At 41.7% G+C, this 19,760-nt stretch overlaps 2 protein-coding genes and 1 long non-coding RNA gene across 16 annotated transcripts in view; 1 reads left to right on the plus strand and 2 right to left on the minus strand.

Moving 5' to 3' along the window:
* Positions 1-6,860, minus strand: part of LOC119168195 (uncharacterized) — a 114,184-nt gene extending 107,324 nt beyond the window's left edge. For all 12 annotated transcript variants that reach the window (XM_075867398.1, XM_075867397.1, XM_075867396.1 and 9 more), the window contains exons 1-2: positions 6,740-6,860; positions 3,858-3,917 (exon numbers count right to left, since the gene is read on the minus strand). In XM_075867398.1, the coding sequence (XP_075723513.1) occupies positions 3,858-3,917; positions 6,740-6,800 (121 nt within the window). In that variant the 5' untranslated portion in view covers positions 6,801-6,860. The remainder of the gene's footprint in view (positions 1-3,857; positions 3,918-6,739) is intronic.
* The window catches only part of LOC142765773 (uncharacterized), a 133,216-nt gene that overhangs the window by 111,920 nt on the left and 1,536 nt on the right, over positions 1-19,760 (plus strand). The gene's annotated exons all lie outside the window — the stretch shown is intronic.
* Positions 19,456-19,760, minus strand: part of LOC119166799 (uncharacterized) — a 57,198-nt gene continuing 56,893 nt past the window's right edge. For all 3 annotated transcript variants that reach the window (XM_075867399.1, XM_075867400.1, XM_075867401.1), the window contains one exon: positions 19,456-19,724. In XM_075867399.1, coding sequence (XP_075723514.1) covers positions 19,483-19,724 — 242 coding nt within the window. In that variant the 3' untranslated portion in view covers positions 19,456-19,482. The remainder of the gene's footprint in view (positions 19,725-19,760) is intronic.

Raw genomic sequence — 19,760 nt, forward strand, 5'->3', positions numbered from 1 at the left:
TTGATTTTATTAATGAGGCGCTTTTTATGTGGATTCCAGATGAAATCGGCGAACTCTAAACATGGTATAATTAGTGTTTTGTATGCATTAAGCTTAAGGGGTGGTAGTGCAGTGCGCAATTTTTTCACCAGAAAGGATAGCTTCCACTCCGCTTTACGACGTATGGCTAGAACGTGTGGTTTCCAGTCGAGGTTCGATGAGAGAGTAACAATTAAGTATTTTACTTGATCGCTTTTGTCTATAGTTGTGGTTCCTATAGTATATGTAAAGATGAGTTGAGAATTGAGTGTGTAATTAAGGGATTTGTTAATTCAGTTTGGCCCGATGCAGTAATCTGCATTGATTACGTACCCTCAAAGCAAAATAATCACATTGCGAGTGATAAAATACAAGACATATTTCATAGTGCGAACACATCTAGAGCCAGAAGTTTCGCTACTCTACGTAGCTTTGCATCTGAAGTATAATACAAAGTATAGGCTTGTTCGATGCCTTCTACAGCTGCACCCAAATTTTGAGTAGTAGTGTATTGCAATCGTCGGTAGAATTTCATTTTTTTCTATGAGTGAGCCTTGATCTTTAGGTATCAGTAGGCGATGCCACCTTTCCGTGTTAATATCTTTCGCTAATTCCTCGAAATGCGTTACAGCCATCGCAAGTTGCGTCATGATAAGCTTTTGTGTTGCTATCAAATGTGTCATTTATTTATGTATTTATTTATTTGGTTTGTATACGCAGAAAACAAAATGACACATAATAAACAGGGAGAGAACAGACTGACAACTGTCACCTTCTAAATCTCATCTGGACACCTGCGTTTCTGTCTCGCCCTCACGCGTTTGCCTTATCTTTGAATCCAATAAGTTGCCGTAAAAAGGATACTGACATAAAAGTTTTGGCCGTGTTTTTTTTTTGCCAAGTGTTTTTCGGGGCCTGTTAGTAGTGACACGACAGATCGTTTTCTGGAGCAAGTTACAGGTAATAAATACAGGCTCGTATTTACCGACCTGTGTCAGCTTCAGTTTCAAAAACAAGGTACCAAGTAGAGCCACATCCCCACTAAGCGGGTGCAGTGCTCGACCATGTCAGCGCAGAAAACTGTGACGCAGTTCTGCGTCTGAACTGCATCATTGTCCGTACTGTTCACTCTCCTTCGTCCGTATTTTTTCGCGCAACCCAAATATGTGCTCACGAGTGCACCAAGAAGTGTTTTAGAATAAGAAACGGGAATGCAATGTCGTCAAACACAAAAATTACAACTCGTGCGCAGCGGCCATGGACTCGTGGCCAGCTGCCGAATAAACTGTCTGGAACGTAGCAAACGCGACCGAAAAAAATGGTGGCTGTGACGTCGTTTCTGTTTGCTGCAGCGGGGTCACATGAGGAAAGTAGGGGGTCCCCAAGGGTCCCCTTAGAGGTCATTGGTAGCACGATAGAGTCGATCGCTAACGCAAGCTTTAAAATTCATTTTAAATACTTTCCAAGCTTTAGTGTCGCTGTTGGTATTTTGCAGATATACGCATGTGCACGGGAGTATCTCAGCCCTTGAAATTTTGCTTCAGTACCCCTTTAATGACAAGTGGTACTTTTCTTTCAAACATGATGTATATTCTGCGCACACAGTGATGAATCTTTATTGTTTGAAAGAGTTCAAATGCCTAAAATCTTGGCAGCATTTCTTTTCGTTTCTGTTAACACATGAGGTGCCGTTGCGTGTAATGGGTTAAGTTTTGTCAGCGGATGCTGAAAATAAACAGGCTTCACATATAAAAACGCTGGAAGGTCGGTATAATTAAAGGGATGCTTCGAATAGGCAAAGTAGATCTATTAAACTAAAGAAAATGCCTCTTCAGACTGGTTAAAACACGTACGGACGGACATTAGGTAATAGCACTCTTGTTTTCATACCGTTCTGAATTTCCTGCCCAAGTTTTGATGCCAAATTTGGGTGGAAAATACAAATATGCGAAGAAGCTTTAGTGCCCTGATTTACCATGCTTTCAGTTTTTATGTCTTTGAGGTGCAGACTGGCTACTTGAAGCAGGCCCATTCGTTTTTGTGTTGCGTCATTGCTTTTTTTGTGCCTGTGCCGACTTTCGATATAGGAGATTTATAAAGGCCCACTGATGCGAATGGGCTTTCGATCGACCATTGTTACTAAACATATTCTACACGTTAGTGCGAAGCGTCCAAGCTCCACAAATAAAACTCCACCGAAGCGCAGTCATTGTGTTTGACCTTCCCGACAAAGCAGAAATTACACAAAGTGAATCCGGAATAGGAAGCAGTGCAGGGCTGAGATAACAATGCTACACGCAAGTCACCATCGGGGTATGTAACAATATGAAATGCAGCTATGGAAAATGAACAATTGTATTCCTCAGTCCTTGATGCAGTAACTGCGAAACATAGGCGATGATCTTATTTCAAACAACCTTGTCTATTAAGATAAAAGAATGCTGGACCTCAGCATATTTTACAAATTTCACCTTCGTAATTACTAAGGCCATTTTGTAGAGCATCATGATTCTCATTTATTGTATAAACTAAAATCACAGTCGGTAATTTTTAGAACAAACTTGCATGACGCTCAAAATGCGCAGGGGCAAACATGGGCATTTTCAATAGGCTGAACAGTACGCCTTGACCTCAGCGATGTACACATCTGGGAACGCTGAGGCTACTGTTTTTGTCTGCTATGCTAAATCATCTGATCGCTAGTCAGTGGGCTGTTTAGATCTTGCAGTAATACGTAAGCTATACAAGCCCCAGTAAAACCGACAAATCACTGATAACGCAAAAGTAACTCAATTTGTGCTGAATATATTCCTCGCAGCAGCAGTAATTTCACCATATTTCGTCTAAAGCAGCTGTTGGCGACATTTTTGTAGGTGGTGAGACGTGCGGTGCTAACGAAAGAGGCACCTGGAAGGTCGCAAAAATTATTTTGTTTTTTACTTTACGGTCAAAGGGGCCAGTGATGGTGGCCGTGCAAAAAACCACGTTAGGCGCAAAAAGCTTTCATAGAGAGATTGGATGTTGGGACCCCGGGACTTTTTTTCTTTAGTGCTCTTAAGGTCTACAGAGAGACGGCTCTGGCAGTACTGGGTCGTTGGAAGTAGAAATTGATAAGGGCATGTTAATAAAGACACAAATTAGCGCTAGTGCCTTCGATATTGCTTTACAATGCTTTACGTGTTACACATAGTAATTTTTAATAACAGTGGTAATTTGTAATGATTTACTATATTCAGAGAGAAGTACAGGCTGTTTTGCCTTCATCCACTAAAGCAAAATGTGTTATCAGATATAGGTGGTCGTGCATATTTCAAGTTAGTGGAATCAATCTTAATCAAATTAACATGAGAGTAAGAACATGCACAGTGTTGCGCTTGTACTTTCCACTTCTTTTTTGTTTCCTCCCTAACTTCGTTTTCCGCGGCAATTGTAGCGCAATTTTTTCCAGTCACGTATCACTGATGCTTTTCCTTCCCGCTTTCAAGGAAAACGAAGAAATCAACTTTCCGGCCCGTTTGAAAAACTGCTACGTAAATTAAACAAAAAAAAAACTTGGCAGGCTGTGAGGTAAAAAGTGTTAAAAGGGTTCAGAAAATGTGGCATCATGATAGAAAACATTAAACTGTATGTGAATAAATACGTGTAAACGCAAAAAGAAAAATATATCATACGCCAACTTTCCCTAATTTGTGAACGTTGTTTGGAGTATGAGTTTATGTCGCTGCACAGAGGGATAAAACTTCATTTTATGCATGAAACAAATACAGTCAATGGTGTCATGGGGGAAGCTCCACATCACTGTATGAGTGTTTCAGCGAGACACAAATAATTTTACTCACCTAAAGACGTCGCCCCACTGCGAATTCCTGCTCTTGCGGTACCATCCGATACGGAAACACCTGATAAAACAAAACGAGATTTTGCCGCTCTAAATCATTTGTCATTGGACGAATGTTTTGCGTTCAATCGGTATCAACCTGCATTTAGGCTCAAAGAATGCTAAAAGTGTGCACAGAAGGGTGACGCAGAAGAGCCTGATGACGAAGGAGACCCTTTTAACAAATTATTTAGCCTCTTGAACAATCCGCTTGGCAACATTGAAAGTTGCATCTCTCCCTGCTCCGAATTTATAATGTAGCTTTGAGCGAACTGCCGTCCCCTCAAGTTTTCAGTGGCATTACTTCAGGTTTTTATATATCAACCGGGTGGCTTGAGTTCAAGCAGTATTATGCACCTCCCTCAAAGCATCCATATAAACGTAAAAAAAAAGAAGCATAGCCCGAATAACCATGTCTCGTATAAGATATCTTGTAGTGTTCAAAATGCACCATCTCTGCTCCCGGAATCGAATAATTAGGAAATTGTTTTCTGTGGCTTACGGAGAACATTATTTCACACAAGCATCCTGCAAAATCAAAAATCTTTGCAGAGGTTGCTGTATCACAAGCCACTTACGGTGTTAAGAAAGCGTTCAGACTATAGGGAGACTGAGCTGATCGTATGCCACTGTACTTCAGTTTCTGAATCTGTGCAACTTGAGCAGTCCTCAAGCGACTGTAACAGTGTTTCCCGCCGCATAAGAAGTGTCCCAAAACCGTTCCTGTTACTTTCGTTCTTTTAACTTGTACATAATATTTGAATGTAGTAATGCTGGAAACATACAGGAGGACCTTCACTGATGATTGTGCATGCCATAATGAAGTTGCTGCACTCTATGTCACAAGCTGGTAGCATAAAAGTGGACGCTACGAGGTGTAAACAAACCATATGCTTGCGCGGCGAAGTGAAGTTCTGTTTGAAACGGGATTATGACGGAAACCCATGTGATCGGCATGAAACGTGATGAAAGAAATGATGTACGCCAACCAAATAAAAACATAAAAAATGGTGTTCCGGCTTCCATATATGGAAGTATTGTTCACGAAGATTGTGAACAACGCTTCTGTACGGGAGCCAAGCCTTCGTTTTCTTTTATGCTTTTTTTTTTGCACGGTGTACCTCGTTTCCTTCACCATGGAGTTCTGTGTGGGTTTTCATTCTACTTCGAAAAGGTTGAGACAACTGCGTTTGTTTGGAACATGCCACATCACTCCAAATCATTATACGAGTATCGCTATTCACGTGTACATTGTAAGCATTTATTTACTGCACTGGCAACTGCCGATAACTGGCCATGAAGATGCGATCATCCGCTTCGATCCGAACTCACCCTTGTTGCTCGCCCCAACCACAATAAACAAACGGCAGACTCGGCTATCTCTTCGCGTTAGACAACATTGAAGAGAAAGTACGACGTAGATCTGTTTACTGCTATCAGCTCTTTGTCAAGCCACGCCTGCTAAGCCTTGTCCGAGAATGAAATGCGAGACAGTGCAATATAGACACAAATACATCGCTGTTGAAGCACGAGGACACAATTATAATGCGAATGGTTTATAACCGACGGCCCACAAAGCTCTAGACGGCGACTACATATTTTCGAGGGGCAAGGAGCCAGCTGGACGGGCGCCACCATTTTTCTTCTTCAGCGCCTCCACGTTCAGCGCTATCATTGCTGTCCAACGGTAAAAGCATTTTTGCACTGGTTGTTTACTTTCGTGGGCTCGCTCTACTTGCCCAATGCATTTTTTTTTGTGGAACTGCCATTGTTGTCCTAAGCTAAGAGCCTTAGTTGGTGTCATGTGCTGGTTCTACTCGTCCGCCGTGTGAGTACAGACGCTATGGGGGTGCCTAGCTAACAGAGCAGTGCAGACAAATGCATTGTGAGGTGTGATCGCCCTTCCAGTTGGCTTAGAAGCCTCGTAGTCAACGCAATGCTGTAACCTGCTTGTGTGCTGTTCAGAGCAACTGTGTCGTAAGTCCCAACTTACAAATTGGTGTGGGGCGCATGACCACACTTAAGGATTCCCTTTATAACCCAAATTTCTTAGCAATTAGGAGTATATAAAATAAAATGTAGAAAATATTGCAGATCCCACGTGCCCTGAGAAGCAACAATATGCGAAGCATGGCTCAAGAAGTATGGTATGAGACTTTTTTTTTTTATGAGCATAAGGTCACGAGGTGGATGGATGTAAGATTTAGCAAACATATGTACAAATATTATACGCATTCGCAAATCTAAAAAGAAGCAAATGAAAGAACTGGTTAATGAAACTGGCGTAACGACATCATGATTAACGGTCGTGGTACCAGCACCAGCAGCGTTAGGCTGAAGTTACTAAGATATAGCATTTTGAACCTTCCTATGCATATAAGCGGAAGTTTCCTACGATTTCAAAGGTCCTTAAGCCGAAATTATCTAAATGGCAGTAGGTAATTTATGTGTTGACATATTAAAATTACCTGTGGGATCCTAGCGATGATATCGTGCATAGTGAGCATCGCATATTAGTTACCCATCAATCATCAAGCCCTTAACAGCACTAAAGACTTGCATGTGTGTACTGCTACCGCCATGCCCCCATAAACGAGACGTCTAGCGATGATAAGGACAGTAGTCTTTTATTAGGTTATGTCTAACAGGCATAACCTTTCTTGTTTCTTTCCTGATCCCCTAGTGTAGGGTAGCCGACTGGATGTCTTCCTGGTTAACCTCCCTGCTGTCTCCCTTTGTATGCTTCCTTCCGTCATTATTAGATTATTTATTTACTGTTGAACCATTGCCCATCTTTTTACCGCGTCAACATCCCGAGCAACGCCTGTCACAAATTGTACTCACCTAGCTGACCATAACCTACGTCGAGAACAAGTGCGACCACGGTAATTAGAAGCCACGTCATTGTGGCCTTCCTTTGCCACCACTGATGTCCACGGTGGCCCGCTAGCCAAGAGTAGTTCAAACTACTCATACCTTTTTATAAAACTAAATGACCACTAGAGGGCATCGCTAAAAACTGCATAATAGAGACACTGTCTAGAATGGCTAGAAATCTACGAAATTCTTGTTCTTTTTGTCGAACAGATGCTGCAGCTTCCAGCGCTGTACACACAGCCAGCTTGCATAAAACCAAGCATTTCACTTTGGAGGGACAATTGGGCATCGCTAGCGAAAATACAATGCACACAAAAAAGAAAGAGTCGCTAAAGACAATTAACCACTGGCCCTTGAAAGCGAACTTTTCTTCACCCCTTCAGGCCGAACAAGAATCGTCCAAAGTGGATTTCCGCATATTTGGATCCTGACGAAATGTAGCGTAATTTTTTTCGTTTTCGGATGAAATGTCATACCGACAAAGCAACAAGGATGTATTGATCTGCCATTATGTGTTGGAAAATAAATTAGCCACCTTATATTTGAACTATCTTAATTCATTCACACAATGATTCAGCCTTATTTCTTTTATTGTATTGTAACTTTCACATCCATGTAACAAAAAACTTCGCAAACACTTGTTTGGTACCATAGCCTAACTGGCTAGTAGAGGGACCAATTGTGTGACATACCTACATTTGGCGGCAGGAGAAAAGACTAGAATCGTTAGCGAATCTTTACAGAAGTACTGCTTCGTGTAACAGTAGATAACAGGAGCTGCAATGTAGCAACATCATACAATATGTCTATATAGAAGATGACGTAGGAATACTTGCGGATATGGACACCAATATAAACAAAGGAATGTGCACAAGTAGCTTAGATGTGGATATATGTTCTGTGCAGTGATGTTTTATGTAAAGAATTAAGAGCACTGATAGCAGTATGTATATACCTAAAGTACAGCAATGAGTACAAATATAACAGGTATTTGGCTTAGTGTTTGAGTACACGTGCTAGTATTGCAAATAATGCAAGTCATATCTTTATTCCATATACTGAGATATGATGGTGACATGTGAAGGTTGGTAAAGGGTACGCATTTTAGGAAAAATGCGTATTTCTTCCGGTTTTGTTTGCGTTTTCGTGAAAGGCATGTGTTAGAGAAATATTTATTTACTTATTTATTTATTTACTTTTTATTTATTCATTTAATCATGTATTTAATTATTGAAAGAGTACTTACAGGCCTCGTTAGAAGCATTGGGTAAGGGGGGCATCACAAAAAAAAAATAAATGATCACACCTAGTGAATACACGTTATCGTACAGGATGAAATGGGTAAATGTACGCACATAGCTTCACAAACACATTTACTATAGGCTAGCAATGAAAAAAAGGGAAGTGAAAGACTAGTTCAATGCATAAACAATTAAAGCAGATTAGAAAGAACATAAAACCAACACGTTTTGTAAAAAGCGCAGGCAAATTAAAGTAAGAAAAAGAAAGAGTACAAGAAATGAGTGAAAACAGTGACTCATACGTATGAATTAATAAAACATACATAACCAGGGATAGAAAAAGAATAAAATAAAAGTGCAGTTTCACAACTTTATGACAAGTAATGCGAAATTATGAGCCGACGAAATTTGTCAGGTTTTTTTTTGAGACACTGTGGAATCCGGAAGCGCATTCCACAATCGAATGGCACGAGGAAGCGCCGACTAATTTAACGCATGAGTGCTTCTATACACGCAAATTAAACTGAAGTGATTATGTAATCTGCGAAATGTGCAATGTGAAACTTCGAGCCGCAAGGAAGACTGCTTGCCAGTATAAACGTACTTGTATAACTATGATATGAGTGCCAAATCTCGAGGAGCACTGACTGGCGGAAGTGAAATATCTTGTTTTATTCGTGAAATGCTGGATTTGTAGGTATAGTAATGAAAAATATACGGCCTAAAAATATACGGCCTATAGCGGCCCTATTTTGTAATGATTAGGTTGTTTTGATAGGGTGACCACATTACAGAAGCGTATTCAAGCTGTGGACGAAGAAATGTCTGAGAAGCTATCTTGTGGATGTTGGAGGGAGCATTTCGCAGGGTTGGACGTAAGCACCCTAGTGACCTTGAAGTGGTTGCAGATATGTTTCTGACGTGCAAGTTCCATGAAAGATTTTACGTGAGGTGAATTCCTAAGTACTTGTATGTAGTGACACGAGGAATGGGCTTGTTATTTATGTGATAAAGAAAATTACAAACTGAGTGTTTCTGGGTAAAAAGATTACCTTGCATTCAGATAAATGTAGAGTTATTAACCAAGTTTTACACCAATCAAAAATAGCCTGGAGGTCGTTCTCTATAATGTGATGGTCATCAGGGCTAGATATAAGGCGGTATAGAATGCAATTATGTGCAATCATGTCGCACCCGAGAAGCTGGATTATTACGGAGGTAAATATTATATATTATAGCAGCCCAAGAACGCTACCTTGCGGAACGCTGGACGTAACATAGCATAGAGAAGACGGGAGATCGCTGATTATAGTTCATTGCTGGTGATTTGAAAGAAAATTATGAAGCCATGTTAGTGACTGTGAATCCATATTAAGAGCAGTGAACTTTTATATCAGGTGGGGCTGAATGCCTATTAGGTGGGGCCGAAGAATCAAGAGATACGCTATCAATCGTAAGTTACTGTTCATGTGAAAATGCAACTCTGTTGTGAATTCCAAGAGCTGTGTCCCACATGAAAACCCTTCCGGAACGCTTGTTCATTGGTGAAAAAAATTATTTGATTTTAGATTATTTTATATGCGCGAAACAATGATGTGTTCGAACAGTTTACGACAAGTGCAGGTCAGTTAATTATGTCTATAGTTACCTGGTGACTCTTTATCACCACTTTTGAATATGAGGACTACTTTCACCTTCTATCAATGAGACGGAAGCTCTCCAAAAATTAAGGCAGTCTAAAGATGTGGTATACTACTTTGCTAGACGTGGTGATGGTGTTCTTTAGTACTTTGAAGTTGTTTACATCAACGCCACAAGAATTAGGTAACTGAAGATTATTCACAAGTGTAATAGTAACGTACACAAATAATGGAATCGGCGTCATATACCAAGTTAGAAACCTGAGAAATGCTGGACTAATCTTCTTTACTAAAAGTCGATGAAAAATATGTATTGAAACTTGAAGGACAGTCATTAGCAGCAATAAGTGCGTGGTCGCCATCACGTAATGATATCTTATCAGTATAGCAGTTCAGATAGCACTTGCCAAAACAGTTTGGTGTTCAAATTCAGTAGAGATGGAAAATCGGGAAAAAGCTTTGAACGTTCCTTAAAAATTGCTTCAGATTGAATTGTACTAAACAAAGAGAAATATTATAAAAGAGATTATCAACAATCATGGTCATTGAGTTTAGTAGTAATTGAGTATGGTGCACCAACGAGTTCAAGCTTGGGATGCTTTAGATTACTCGCGATGAAGTAAGACATGTTGTTGAGCAAGTTGCTTCGTGGATGCAGCAAAGCTTTAAAATGTGCGAAGAAGAATGGAACAAAGGCTTACACACAAAACACCGAACATAAAATCGGTTTGTGAAAGAATTCTGAGAATTTATTCATGAACTAGAATTCTTAGACGTGCAGATGAAGTAACTCCCACGTATTTTATGCACACGTGTTCATACTGTTTTATAACAATGTCATTGCGAGTGTTCCTCACTCAGATTTTTTTGTTATTTTGAAATTTGTAAACCAGCTGTTTGATTTGATTGATATAAGGGGAGTAACGTTCCAAAAACACCATGTAAATATGAGACACGCCGTATAGTGGAGAGCTCCGAAAATTTCGACCACCTTGGGTTCTTTAACCGTGCACTCGAATCTGAGCACATGGGCCTACAGCATTTTAGCCTCTACTGAAAATGCAACCACAGCATCTGGGATTCCATCCCTCGACCTGACACTTTTAACACTGACAGTTTCAAACTATTCTAGGATGTCTATTATTGGCGCAGTTGTACAGCTTTTGCAGTAAAACTGCGAAGTCTCACAACGTCACAGTTTTTTTGAAAATCAGCAAATGTCCCATGATGCGTTTCTATGAGGCAATGCACAATCCTGTGCTGCTACTCACATTGTGTATGCTTTTCCTGATAATAATGATTGAATATATCTGGGCGCTTTCTAACGGGTGTGCATTCAAACCACTTACTCGTTGCGGAATTCATATGCTTCGACTCTTAGCCCGGCTCCATGCTTCTACCACGCAATATAAAGGGCGTTAAGCATAATCCTCTCATAAGACGACATCGACATAGTGTTTTGTTCCCGAGGCGCACTTCAACAATGGCCGCCTCTGAAGTAGCACACTCGTTGGCGCGCAGAAGGCATAGGTTCAGTTTTGACTGGTACCAAATATTTAGTTATTTTTTTATTTGCAGCTTTCTATGTTTGCTGCTCATAGATAACGCCGATTTCTCTTACAAATAATGTCACCAATGCCAACACTGGAATTTCTTCGAAACAAGCTCCTTAAAGCGTGTAGTTTTTTTTTTTTTTTGTGGAGTGCACCAGAGGGATTACTATCTTCTGTGATCGACCCCTGCGGGTTCCCCAGTGAGCATTCACTTAGCTATCCAACAAAAGAAGCCAGCTTTAAGACACTATTTTGTTAGAAGGCCTTAATAAGACAAAGATATAGGCTACAGGTTGAGTTAATGTCCGTTTTCACATATCATGGCTAATAATGAATAAGCTTAATACAATCCTCGCGGTTGGTCATCGATGACCTTTCCTGGTAATATAGTTCCTGTTAAGAAGTGTCTTCAATACCAGACTATAAGAAAGAATACCCATGCGCACAGAATGCGAAAACAATCTTGCTCACGGAATAGCAGTGGTTACCTAAAGTGACGTTTGCACTGCCTCAATTCACTAAGCTGGCGTTGCGTCAGCCTTTATTTTATGCAAAGTGTTCCGACCCGCTGAAGATCGATGCTTCATAGAGTAAAACAATTATCAGAAAACTCCGGAAGCTCTGGTAACTACTGCGGCGTCTTTTGCGCACTTCTAACGTTTCCTAGCGGCTTAGGCATTGAAATACTTTTTCACGCATTCTTTTGCGAGAATTCCGCTTGCATGTTCGTTTCTTACATTGTCACAATTTAAGAAATGCAAGAATAGAAAGCGTTTGTGCTTTTTTCGTTTTCGTAAATGTATAGCAAACGAACATATACGCTAAATGTTACATCATTTGACTACAATAAATGTTACATTCTACGCCACCAACTGCATTTAGCCTTCGTTATAAGGCTGTCCCAGTGAGGGTAATAATCATTTTTCTCATTCAGGATAATAATTCAGGCTAGAAGCCATTGGTTGCATTGCATACTCAGCGCAAGGACATATGAAGGCATGAAGACCATCAGGCTACGATACTAGCAGTAGCCATGTTGGTTATTTAAGATCCGGTCCTACTATATAAATAACAGAGGCAACATTGGACACAGATCACGTGGCAGTAACAAGGAACTCGGTTGAAGAAGTCTTCTATATAACGGTATCGTAACGTGGGGCACACAACATGAACAATCCGCACATCGCGTGAGGCAGTTGCAAGAACATTTCCGTTGGCGCAGAAAGCGCACGCCGCCTTGGAAAGCAAGTGCCATTTACTCTCAAGCTGTGTCGCCTTACCGCACAGGCGGATAGCTTCCCGCCTGACCCTCATTAGTAGCTTTATAGGAGGAACAGCCAATGAGAAAGGGGTGCAGGGTTACTATTGTTGATGAATTTGATTGATTTATATGTTGGCCTTACGTCCCGAAACCACCATATGACTATGAGAGACGCCGTAGTGGAGGGCTCCGGAAATTCTGACCGCGTAGGGTTTTTTAGCGTGCAGCAAAAATCTGAGTACACGGGTCTACAGCATTTTCGCCTCCATCAACTATGCAGCTGCCGTGGTTACTGTTGTTGTCTACTCTACAACCCTGTCTGTCAATTAAAATGTCCTGTTGGCTACAGGAATACTTTGAACTTCTGTATTTTTTCTATTTACTGGCCATTTTTCTTAACATTTACAGTTGAAGCAGCAATCCGATTGTATTTAATAATCATTACTTTAACTCTTTCTGGCTGTGTTTGACGATGTGCACGCGCTACCCAAAGAAGGGCGCTACAAGAGCATCTTGTGGCATAACGTCACACGATGTCATGACAAAATTTATGACGTCATCAATTCGTAATGCATGACGTTACGATAACATCATCGGGTATGAAAGCAAAAGATGATCAATTTTTGCATCAATTGTCCCTCTCCTCACGGGTCAGTCGCCGCCTATGGTCCAATTCCCCGTTTGATGAGGCATCTCCGAGTCTTTCACCTTAAAATGCCCTGATAGGTACGTGGCGTTGGAACTGTACCATAGTCACAGATGTTCGCAAAGGCCCACAGTACTTAAAAAGCACGAAAGTGTTTTCATGGCCTCGTGGGGCGATGAGCGATGGGGTTGATGCTCTAATAGTATCTACACGGAGACCGGCCGATCATGCAATCATCACATTGCGTCAAAACGCATTCGTCTTTGAGAGTCGAATCGAAGACTGTGGCATGGCAGATGATCGATGTCTTTCTCAGGGCCGTAGAGCTCACACGTCATGCAGTCGGTCCATTTGAGTAATGTTAGTAAAGTTGTAATTCAGGTAGTTTTCCTTCGTAAAGGCAAACTATACCTGAATTGACAGCTTTGCTGTAGAACAGACAGATGATCAGTTTTGTGTCAGTGAAACTAAATTATGGCCAGAGGCTCGGGAAAAAGACACGATGGGTCTCTGAGCTGTCTTTAGACACTGAGAGCCTTCAGGCTCATTCAAGCAGTATCGTGCAGCTTTCCGTTTGAGGTGCCCCCAACAATTTTGTTGGAAAATAAAAAGACTTCTTGTTTTGATTGTGCTACGTCAGTGCTTAATGACGGTTCATTTTCACTACAGTTTCATCTATTGGTAAACGTCGCGGTGCTTCAAGGCACACTCCAAGTACCTGAACATCGGTGATTTTTTTGTGTGTGCGTGTGTGCGTGCGTGCGCGCGCGCGTGTGTGTGTTTGTGTGTGTGTGTGTGTGTGTGTGTGTGTGTGTGTGCGTGCAAGCGTGCGTGCGTGCGTGCGGGTAATAATTACGCCGGTATGCGTATCGAGCGGTGGTATTGTGACCGTTTGTTTTAGAAAGTCATGTACATTTGTGTGATTGCTAAAGCTTCCAAGGTCTTGTTTTCCTCCTATAGTGAGTGTACGTAAAAGCATTATGGAAAATTTCTAGCTTTATGAGGTGTGGTGGGGCCGCAGTTACCCCGATTGAGGTGGCGCACTCGATTCTTCGGACAGGAGCGGCTGTCTCGGACTGCCGGACAGCCGGCAATTGATTGGTGAACACGTGGATAAACTTTCCTTAATGCCTACGCGTCGAAGATGGTCATGTCGATCAAGTTCGTACAGCATCTCGAATAACTAACGTAGAAAAGACACACATTTAGCGCAGTCGTTTGCTGAGTTAATATTTATTAGACACACACGAAAAATTGCATACTTTCCGTCGTATTACTCAAGTTGTGAGTCGCAGCGCCTTCTGAGAACACACTTGCCGTTCGCATGGCGACAGAAAAGTGGCCTGCACCAGCATCGTCGCTGCAAGTTCCGCGAACCCGTTAGGGGTTTGCCGCTGAAGCGTCCCTTTACGACAAACGCGCAGTCACATTCGCCACAGTTGATTGAGCTCGTCCACAAGACTTCGAAGCGGTGGCGGCACCTGTGCCAACCTAAAACAAAGACAGCGTTCACACAGCATAGCCGGAAAACTTTCAATGTTGATATACCCAACTTTTGTCCAGTACATTATTTTCGCAAGTGCCGATGCAGAAGAAATTTTTCTAGGCGAAGTGCGCAAAACATAACTGCAAGCATCCACCGGCATGGTTTTTCGGTTACGACATGCATATTCTTGTGACTGGTAGGGAACTGTTCATACAGCAACAATACGTGTATTTGGTAGTCCCATTTTCGCTTAAGGTGTTTATGAATGGAGGGCACTTGACATCTTTCAGTAACTGACAAATAATGCTTACAGACAGATATCTGCGTCTTTCTGTTGGACATGTGGCACGTGTGCATTTTGTCATAGAGTTGCTTCGAGTGAAGCACATTTCTTTGAAATTGTGTTGCCCACTTTTTTACTAGAAAGCATGCGGCCTTCCATTCCGAACATCCACTCACTTGACGTATGCTGCTGCAAGCAGGAGGCGAGAAAACTTTACTTGCCAGAAACAGTTTTATTATCCATGAAAGAAAAGAAGCTTCAAACGGTAACTTTTTCAGAAAATGAAAGCACAGTAAGCACGTGGGGTATTGTATTGAAATCTGCCATCGATGTATCTTCCAAAGTGTTTAGGTAAAGATCATAATGCGAGGAGAGGGATTCTTGATCGACGCGTGTGCCTTTCTGATTCCGTACAATAAAAGCCTGTCATGCCTCATTTACAGGTTATTTAATCTCGGCTCTGATACGACACTGAAGTTATGGTAAATTATGACACCAACGCAGAATTTATCAATCTAAATGAAATCGGATCATTTATGAGATTCTGCAGAAGCGTCAAGACATAATGGAAGCAAAGACGCAAGGACACATCCTCGAATGTTTTATGGCGAAAAGCTCAAGTTAATTATTAGATGATGACTTTGAAAAACGCGGCATATGGTACGAGAAGTTGCGTCACCTATAGCACAAAAAGAGGACTAGATACCCCGACATGAACCAGAATCAATGCAACGCGTTTTTATATCATACCATATCATATATCATACAATATCTATTACTATTCATATTAAATTTGGTATGAGCACTAATGAATTTTAATTAGATTCGAATCTAAATTTCAATATTGACACACCCCTACAAGAAGTTTTTTTCTTCTTCAGAAAGATCCACAACCTGACAACTGTCAAATTTCATGTGATAGCAGGGTGAATGTCGAAAAGAAAGGATCGGCATTTATCGATAGAAAAGAAAACTCGAAAGAGCTTGGAAATAATGCTGTGCACCAGCGAATCAGTGAGGGGGTACTTTAAGGGAAAATATAAGAAACTAGTCATTCGCGTGATGCACAGCTTCCTTATAGCGAGATGGGTATCGTGAAAGCTTCCCTCAGTGCTCACGGAAAGGTGTTCACAAAGTGTGTTTCAGATATCGTTTGTGACATTCCCATATGTTGTGGCTGACACAGAACAAACGCCCAAATGTATTTATTTTTTTAATGAACGATCCTGAGGTGCACAATTTCAATTTACGAAATAAAGCCGGTAGCTTCCTAGATGAATACTGCAAGAGTACTGGTTGCATGCCATGTTTCAACCGCACCATTTTTGTGAGGGTAGCAAAGGACAGAACTTAGCGTGAACGTGGACTAGAAGCCACAGGCAATTGAGCTAGCAGGCGTTCAGTTTTGGTATCGCCCGAGATTGATTTTCTAGATGGCTTTGTTCAGACTTGTCACACCTTCCCATGTACCGTCTTTTGGTTGGTTATTTGTTAATTCACAACGCATGTTTACTTATCACCGTGAACAAGAAAGTAAGTTTCTTACAGAGTGTGTTCTTGTCTTCTTGACGAAGGCATCTCATAGAGTGGATTATCCAAAGGTTTCAGTCATGTTATTATTGCATTCACCAATTGTCATCATTTCCAGCTTGTGTTAGCTCACTGCAGGACGAAGACCTCTTCCAATAATGCCCAGTTTACGCTAACCTAGGCGAACTAATTTCATTTTATATCTATGAATTTCTTGACTTTGTCACCTGATTTAACTCGCTCTCTTCCTCTAATACGTTTTCCATTGTTTGGTAACCGTTCTGTTGCTCTCACTATCATCCGATCGTCTGCCTTACGCGTTTCGTGAATAACCTAGGTCAATTTCGTTTACTTAGTTGATGTTATATGGAATATATCTGTTCTCTTCTATCTTTCGATGTCTTGATCTTGCTCCTTTATATTTCATTTCTCCGCACACGCCATGCATGTCTCCATTATTTGTGCATTTTACAGCAAAAGCTGTTATGAGGTCACAACTCGTGTCACGCGTAGTTGTCCGCCGCCGCCGGTGTCCGTAACCACATCGCGCGAAATCAGAAAAAAAAAACTTGCACCATTGACACAATGGGGCTATAACACGGGTCCACTGGATGCCAGCACAGTATTCTTCCACTAAGTTACACCGGTGCTTGTAACTTGTTGTCCAACTTGCCTTAGGCAGGCTTGATGTCGGGAAAGCAATCACGTTAACACGATTTATAAAGTATTTTAAAACAGCGAAAGAACAACCAGTCGTCGCCACAATGCGAATAGCGTAACGATTGGGCCGTACAATTCTCCAACCCATCACAAAAGCTTATTTTTGTTCCCCTACTAACTGTGGCGCATACCCACTTCAGCGACAACTCCTCATCGTCGTCAGCCACTGCACGAACAATTGGCACAAAATTCCTTGCAGGTGTTCAGCGGATACCACGCTTCTCATAAGAAGGACAAAAAATAGCATAAGGAATACCAGCCTACTACCCAAATAAATTTATTATTAATGACCTACTGGGTATCACGCAAGTATGCTTGCGGTAGTTTGCCAATGAGTGTTTCGAAAAGGGTCTGAAAGGCCGCCCTTCTAGCTTTTGCTGTGACTGTGCTGCGCCTTCCGTGCATGCTTGGCGTTTTTTTTTTTTTGTAATCTTCCCTGTCTCAACCTCGTATGCGGGAACTCTGATATTTCGAGTTAAATGTGTAGGCAAGCCATCGTTTTTACTGACTGACAGCGAAATTGACTACCTAGATAGTTTAGATTAAGTCGCCTTATGACGGTATATTTTTGTGTTTTCGTTCATCACATGTTCATTTATTGACTTACTTTTACTTATAACCAAGACCAGGTAGTTAACATCATGCCCTGCGTGTGTTTGGGTTTGTTATTCCCTAAAGCTGGAAGTCGAAGTGGGATTCCAGAGTTAGGGTTGTTGCCATCGCTTGATTAGGTCACCTCACATAACACATGGTGTGCATCAGCGCTACTATTTCACCTCGCTCGTAAACATTCTCGTATTCTATCTACAACATCGTTGTTTGTTTTCTTGTTATGGTGTCATTTCTATCATTTACATTGGGAGGTGTGGTGAAATTGTGTGCGGGAAAAGGCTCTGCTCTAGTGCAGTAAAGTTCACTCGTATGTCGGCTCATGTCTACGCCTATCTCCTTCTCCTGTCTTCAGAAAATGAGTGCTGATCTTCACCAAATTTAAACCGATTCGCCATGTGTCTATAGGGTACACTTACAAGTGCACGTCGTAATCGTAGGTTCTTATCATTTTTTACCACGTGAGATTCTTTGACATGCACGTGAATCTTACGCGAATGCCAACTTGTTTCCTATTGAAAAATGAACGCCGTCACAGAAAACCGAAGCCACACCCTTTTGTTCAGCAGCGCCACGCCCCAGCGGCTCAGCCGCCATGACGTGCTTGAGAACTGCATGACGAGGTCATACCAGTCTAAAATTTACTCGTGTACTCCTTACCACAGTTCAACGCTGCGGCGACTAATATGAATGACTCTAAATTGCGAACGTTTACGTCAGTAACAATAATAAATGCGCTTTTCTAAGCTATGGCGGCCTCTGATGATATCGCTTGAACGGCGTACGGGGCAAGAACAAAATAAAGCCGCAAAGGTGCGTGTTAACACACAAACCATTGGAAATTTAGATGGTTCAGTGCTAAAGTGATGCACTTTTGCAAAGTGTAATAAAATCAAACAAAAATTAGGGAACCCTAAAGCTTCGCATTTAGGAGTTGAACACGCGTTAGCGACAACCTGTTTCTATAGTGCGTACTTCAAACGCTTAGTGCATGGAACCTTTTCGAACTTGCTATGCACCCACTACGTGACCTTAAGAGAATAGGCGCAGTAGCGTGTGTGCCTTTTGTTGTGGGGTGCCGGCCTTCAACCATGGAGCCATTATGATAATCATGCATTCTGGCACCCGTTGGCAATGGACGCTTGTACCACGCATTATTACTGCAATATATCATGTTGCATTGTGAAGCGTGTATATATGATGTGTTTGTTTGTAAATCATGAAATACTTTCACTGTTTTTCCAAGCAGAGGGAATTCTTTTCTCTGTTTTCACAAGCAGAGGCGGGGCCGTGCTTATGAAAACAGTGAAAAAAAATTTCCTCTGCTTGGATATTCTTTTCACTGTTTTCGCAAGTAGAGGCGGGGCCGTGCATTAAAGAAAAAAAAAACAGAGGCGGGGCCGTGTGGTAGAACATCCGCTTGCCTCATAAACGACCCGGGTTCGATTCCCACTTAGACCCAAACAAACCTAGTTTGGTCCCCATTCGGGTCCAGGTTTTTTTTTTCACTTATTTTGTTTGCACGGTGTTCTAGATTTTACGGTAACGCGTAGAATGGTGATTTTTCACTCACAGCCTCCGACGCCGACGCTGACACCAACGCCGATGCCAGAATATCTGTGAAACGAGCCCTTTAGCGCTACCGCGTTAATAGTGCTAACGATCAAGCAAGGAAGCGACATCGTTTAATGAATCGAGCGAATGACACAGTTCGTGCTGGTTCAGTGTCTTTATTACGTGATCATTCAGCGACAACTTGTTGAATACCCGTGCCTCTGCATTTACTTCTCCGGACACATCTGCCGTCAAAATCACGGCAGAAGGTTAATCTGCACCAGCACTTGCGTTGAAGGTCAGCCGTGCAAACAAGTGGTCTTCCACTCAGTCTTTTTGTTTTCAAGAAAATGTCGCATCTGCACTCGCCGCAGCTGCCTGAGCTAGCTCTGTACCGCTCGTGTAGACCACACTTGCGGCGACCAGGTCCTGAAAAAATACAAAGAGGACATCCGGAAGTTGACA

This window comes from Rhipicephalus microplus, chromosome 6 (genome assembly GCF_043290135.1).
Source record: "Rhipicephalus microplus isolate Deutch F79 chromosome 6, USDA_Rmic, whole genome shotgun sequence".
Lineage (NCBI taxonomy): Eukaryota > Metazoa > Arthropoda > Arachnida > Ixodida > Ixodidae > Rhipicephalus > Rhipicephalus microplus.